Raw genomic sequence first — 5,817 nt, forward strand, 5'->3', positions numbered from 1 at the left:
TCTGAGAGTCCCTCTGATTGATTTCAGGATGTCAGTCTCTAAAAATCTGGAAGGTGCTCCAAGCCCTCCAGGTTGCACAGGGCATGGATGGGGCAATGTGAGCCCATGCAGTGAGCCCAGAGCAACAAGGGGGTGGCATTCTGCTTTATAGGGTTGCTTTATAGGGTCTCTGAACATTGTCCTTGTCCTTGAAGAAGGATTTAAGTATCTTGCATGGTGATCAGCTCCATGCTGACACTGGAGAGGACCTTTTACTTCCAGATGTACCACACCAGCATGTTACAGACAGCCTGGGGAGGACAGAGTCATGTTGCAGGTGGGACTGATTGGGATATTGATAACCCAGCATGGTTAACCCACCCTCCCATGGGTGGCACATTCCAGAGTTCCCCCACCAATGCAGGGCACTGTGATTTAGGACCACCTCTGGGTCTGCTCTCCTTCAGAACTGATTTCCCTTCGGTGTAAACGAGAGAAGAATTGGTCTGCAATCATTAATTATGATTTAATTTTTTTTTTTTAATCTGCATAATTAGATATGGAATGGCCAATGGGACTGGTGGAGGAGGCAGGGCTGTGGGCTGTCTCCCCAAGCCTCTTGGGGCTCATTCCACTCTCTTGTCACTTCAACCCCAGCTGCTTTCCCAAGCCACTCAAAGGGTCACAGCCCTGCAAAACATCAGTCATGTGTCCCAGCTCCTGTCCTCAATAGATGCAATTGTTTAGGAGGAAGTGGTGCTGAAGGGAGATGAACAGGGTTTGGGGTTTTAGAACAACTCATTTTATATTCCCTTTGTCTTTAAGGAGAGAAGGAGAAAAGGAGAAGCACCAGGTCTGGTACTGGGTTCCAGGTTTGTGGGGAGGTAATCAGGGGTAAGCAGGGGCTGGAGGGAAGCAGGGAATGGGGACGAGAAGGTACCTGGGGACATGGTCTCCCCAAGGAAGGCAGTGGCTTTGGAGAGGGATAAAGCTGGCAGGGTGGTTGGAAGACAAGTAGGAAAAAAGGGGAGTTGAGGCCTGCTGAAAGCCACACTGCTCTGCAATCCATCTCCTCACTTCCCACGTCCTTATGACTTCTTCTTTTCCCTCCCCAGAATTCTTCTGATCCTCCCAAGCCTGTTTCCCCAGCCATGGATGGTCCCTTGCTGTCCCTAACCCTAACCTTGGAGTCTCCTGTTGCCATGAATGTTCATGCTGCAGCTGCAAGGGGAACCCACTCTTCATCCTTGGGGTGGCTGCAAAATCCTTGGGCTGCCCCTACTGCCACATCTTGTTCTGCTTAAACTGCTGCTTTAAACAGACCCCAAATGTCTGCTTTACCAAATGTTTGCTTTCCAGCAGAACCATGTTGGTTTGCTCATTGGTTGCAAGAGTGGCCACCACCACTGCCTTGTGCCAGCTCACAGGGCACCAGCAGCACCAGGGCTGGTGGAAACCAGGTGGAAACCCTCTTTTGACTTCAGTTTTGGTGGAAGTTGGACTGGAGAACGTTTACAGGGGATTAGAAGTGAAAGCACCTTTCAGAAATCATCTTTTTTTACTCTTTGGAAAAGGGACTTGCCTGTAAGGATCTGAGGTAGATTTTGGGGACTGCATTGGGTAGTTGGTTATTTTCTACTTTCTAAAAGATGGAAACCTTCTTTTGACTTCAGTTTTGGTGGAAGTTTGATTGGCAGTCGTTGAGAGGGGATCAGAAGTGAAAGCACCTTTCAGAAATCACCCCCTGCCTTTTTTTAACCCTTTGGAAAAGGGACTTGCCTGTAGAGATCTGGGGTAGATTTTGGGGATTGCATTGAGTAGTTGGTTATTTTTCTACCTTGAAGGTGGGCAGCAGGGGCTAGCAAAGCAGTTTTCCTTTACATTTTTGTCTCCTGTCTCAGGTTCTCCATGGCCAGTGGCATTTCTCTCTCATTAAACCCCTTTTGACAGAGATTTCAAGTCCTGGCCAGAGTCAATACCTGGAAGATGCAGTTGAATACAAAGTGTGGATCTCAAACCCACACCAAATCCTGTGGCTTGGTGATGCTTTCCAGCTGCCTGCAAAGATTCTGCTCTGAATTTGGGCTGTGAATATCACTGTGAGAGCTAAATGGGGGTAAAAATAATTTTTTAAAAGTGGCAATTTCCCTGCGGTGGTGATTTGCAGGACCACAACTTCTCCCCTCCTGCCAGCTCGAGCACAGTTTGGTGGCAAACAAGGCTGAGGACAAGCCAAGGAGGGTGTGGAAACATCTTTCCTCCCTTAGCCCAGGGCAGGGAGGTGGGGAGCTGCAGAAGGGGAGCTGGAGAGGGGGTCCAGAGTCCATGACATGTCCTAGGGAGCAGGTAGTGGTAAGGATAGTGCTGCTGGAGGTGGCACTTCACCAACTTGACCTGGCCCTGATCTGTCCCCCTGTCTGAAGCCAGGCTGGTGGCAGCATCCCCAGGCTTTGCTGGTACTGCTACCTCTCACCTCTCTGTGGAGAGATCTCACCACCTTCTGAGACTACATGGCCTGGTGGTGCTAGAAGCTCCATCAGCTCCACACTCAGCCATCCCAGGGCTCAGAAATCATAGAATCATAGAATCACAGAATTGCCTGGGTTGGAAGGGACCTCAGAGATCTTCAAGTCCAACCCTTGATCCACTCCCGCTGCAGTTCCCAGCCCATGGCACTGAGTGCCACATCCAGGCTCTCTCACGCTGTTCCTGAGCCAGCCCAGGATGCCATTGGCCTTCTTGGCTACCTGGGCACACTGCTGGCTCATGTTCAGCTTCCTGGCAATCCAGACTCCCAGGTCCCTTTCTGTCTGGCTGCTGTCCAGCCACTCTGTGCCCAGCCTATAGCTCCCCATGGGGTTGTTGTGTTGAACCTCAGCCCGTTGGAATCAGCCCAACTCTCCAGGCTGTCCAGGTCCCTCTGCAGAGCCCTCCTGCCTTCCAGCTGATCCACACTCCCCCCAGCTTAGTGTCATCTGCAAATTTGCTGATGATGGACTCAATCCCCTCATCTAAATCCTCACTAAAGATATTAAACCGAACTGGGCCCAACACTGATCCCTGGGGGACACCACAGCCGCCATTTTGATGCAGCCCCGTTCAGCACCACTCTCTGGGCCCGGCCCTCCAGCCAGTTCCTAACCCAGCACAGAGTGCCCCTGTCCAAGCTGTGGGCTGACAATGACCAATAAACCACAGAAACACTTTTCCTCCACAGCACTGCTTGTACTACACTATTACTGCTCTCCCGAGATCTCCGGGGAGGGCTTCGTCACACAAACCTCCTTTTTCACCCATTTGTTCTTGGCCACCTGCCCCACGGTGGGTCTGGCAGCTGGGCTGAACTGGAGCAACTGGGCAATGAGGGCTTGGCAGGGCTCGGGGAGTGGGGGCAGCTCCTCTGGGTACTTCACCCCTTTCTTCTGCTGCTGGGGCATGCGGCGGACGCTGGTGTCATCGAAGGGCATGAAGCCGGTCACCATCACGTAGAGAACCACCCCCAGGCTCCACACATCGGCCATTTTGGCGTTGTAGGGGATGCCCATCAGCACCTCGGGGGCAGAGTAAGCTGCTGACCCACAGAAGGTGGTGCTGAGGTCGGAGTAGCTGTTGGCCTCTTTGCTGAAACTGAAGTCACTGAGCTTGGCCCGGTGGCCGTCGGCGGTCAGCAGCACGTTCTCACACTTGAGGTCCCGGTGCACCAAGTCACGGTCGTGCAGGTAACGCAGGGCCGCCACCACCTGCCCGAAGATGTCCCTGGCCTTGGGGACACAGGGCAGCTTGCCCAGATGCTGCACCAGCTTCAGCAGGTCAGTGGCTAAGGCCTCCATCACGATGCAGACCAGCCCATCGCAGCCTTCGATGAGCTCAAAGATGTGCACGATGTTGGGGTGCCGGATCTTGCGGATGATGGAGAGTTCCCGGGGCAGGAATTTGTACAAGAAATCTGGGGTGACTCGGCGCCTGTCCATCAGTTTGATGGCCAAGGGAACCTTGTATTTGTCCGAGGTGGCTGCTTTCACCTTGGAAAATCTGCCCTCCCCTAGGGTGGGACCCAGCTTGTAGCCCAGATCGCCAAGGAATTTCTCACCCGTGTTGGTTTTCGACATGATGGGGGATCTCAGCGGGCTTCATCAAAGCTGGTGCTCTGCTCCAGGGTTTGAAAGCCTTCACGTGTGATGCCTGGCAGCCCATGGGTGCTCCCAGGGACTCCAAGGCCCACCCTGGCATTGTGATGGGGTGGAGAGTTCTGTGGCAATTCCTTTTGGAGATGAGGGTGTCCGGTGGGTCCTCTCCAGGGTGGGAGATGACGAAGGTGTTGCAGGCGTGGCCCACGTGGGGCAAGAACTTCCAGGGGTGAATATTGTGGGGTTTTAATCTTTCTTGTTGTTGTTGTTGTTGTTATCTTCATTTGAATTTTCAAAATTTGGGCTTAAACATCAGCTTTCTGGGCTGAGATATCATTTGGGGCCTTACACCTATTTCCTGCAGAGTATTTGTATTAAAATCAGAACCACACAGAGTGCTGTGCAAAGGTGTAATTCCTACACCTGTAGCTAATTTCTGTAATTTCTGTAGTTAATCCCTAACTACAGATCACCTTGGCTAGCAGTTAATTCTCAGCTTTTTTTCATTACAATGATGCAGGGACTTGCATTTCCAGGTTGGCTCTCTGACTTTGAGTGGGTGGAGACTTTTCAATGAAGAAATTTTCTTGAACTTGGGATTGCTCTCCTATTTTTTTCAGAATTATATTCTGGAGGCTATGGAGAAGAAGTGAGAGCAGAGGTCCTTTGGAGAGCTTCTGCAATTTAGATTTTAAACGGTTTCAACCTGCTTTAGTTGTCTGAAGGTAAGCACAGGAAGGAGCAGATGGCACCATCCATGCCAGAGCAAAGCATTACACACTCATCTCAGAGCCTTGCTCCATGAGCTGAGTCCTTGGCTGTCACCAGCAGTTGTTTTCGAGTTTGTGCTGTTTTTTTTAAAGTAGGTCAGGGGTTCTGTCCTCCCCGTGGAGCCCACATTCCCAGATCCCCATCTCCCTCACTACCAGCACAAAAGCTGTTCTGAATTTTTGAATATGTGTTTCATTCCACAAACCAGTTCTAAAGAGGAATAAGGCTCAGCCAAAGACTCAAGAAAATCTTCCCCATGAGTCCATCTTCTCAGTGTTTTGAACTCATGAGGAAAAATTACATTAATTAAAAACTCCAAGCATAGTTCTTGATCTGCTGCTGTGCTGCTTTGCCCTGACTCCTGAGGCCAAGTGATGGACACCTCAAGTTGTTTCTGCTGTGGAAGTTGCAGGTCAAAGCCAAGAAGTCCTGAAGGGCTGCACCCCATGGAAAGGGACCCAGGAGCAGTTTGTGAACTTCAGCCTGGGGGAAGGATGTTGGAGAAGTTCATGGAAGAGTGTCCCCACGGGAGAGATTCCATGCTGGAGCAGGGGAAGACAGTGAGAAGGAAGGGGTGGTAGAGACCATGGGTGATGAACTGACCACAACCCAGAGCATCCCTGGAAAATGCCATCATGGCACTCTCTGACAATTAGAAAGATGTGGATGTAGCTCTCTCTAGGCTGATGCTCAGTGCATTTTTTATATCAAAACAGAAAACCTTGGTGTTGGCAAACTGCAGCTGTGATCCTGTGAGGATCTGTTTGCCATCAGATCTTGCCCTCAGCCTCTTGTTCAAAGAGAACAAAGTAGTGAAGCTGGTTGTGGAAACAGAGGTTTCCTGGAAATTCAGTGGGGTGACAGGACCAGCAAACAGAAAGTTCTGCAGATGTCCATTTGATTAACCAAGGTTGTTCAGACACCAAAGAGACACTTGAGG

At 50.9% G+C, this 5,817-nt stretch overlaps 1 protein-coding gene across 1 annotated transcript; it reads right to left on the reverse strand.

Moving 5' to 3' along the window:
- Positions 1 to 3,183: 3,183 nt before the first annotated feature.
- On the reverse strand, positions 3,184 to 4,207 carry TSSK6 (testis specific serine kinase 6). The gene has a single exon (XM_071746244.1). The coding sequence runs from the start codon at positions 4,086 to 4,088 to the stop codon at positions 3,216 to 3,218; it is 873 nt and encodes a 290-aa protein (XP_071602345.1). The 5' UTR covers positions 4,089 to 4,207; the 3' UTR covers positions 3,184 to 3,215.
- Between the last annotated feature and the right edge of the window lie 1,610 nt (positions 4,208 to 5,817).

The sequence above is a fragment of the Heliangelus exortis genome, chromosome 6, assembly GCF_036169615.1.
Source record: "Heliangelus exortis chromosome 6, bHelExo1.hap1, whole genome shotgun sequence".
NCBI lineage: Eukaryota > Metazoa > Chordata > Aves > Apodiformes > Trochilidae > Heliangelus > Heliangelus exortis.

Excerpts from the sequence above, each read along its gene's own strand:
- TSSK6 (XM_071746244.1), bottom strand. The coding sequence starts at position 4,088 with ATGTCGAAAACCAACACGGGTGAGAAATTCCTTGGCGATCTGGGCTAC.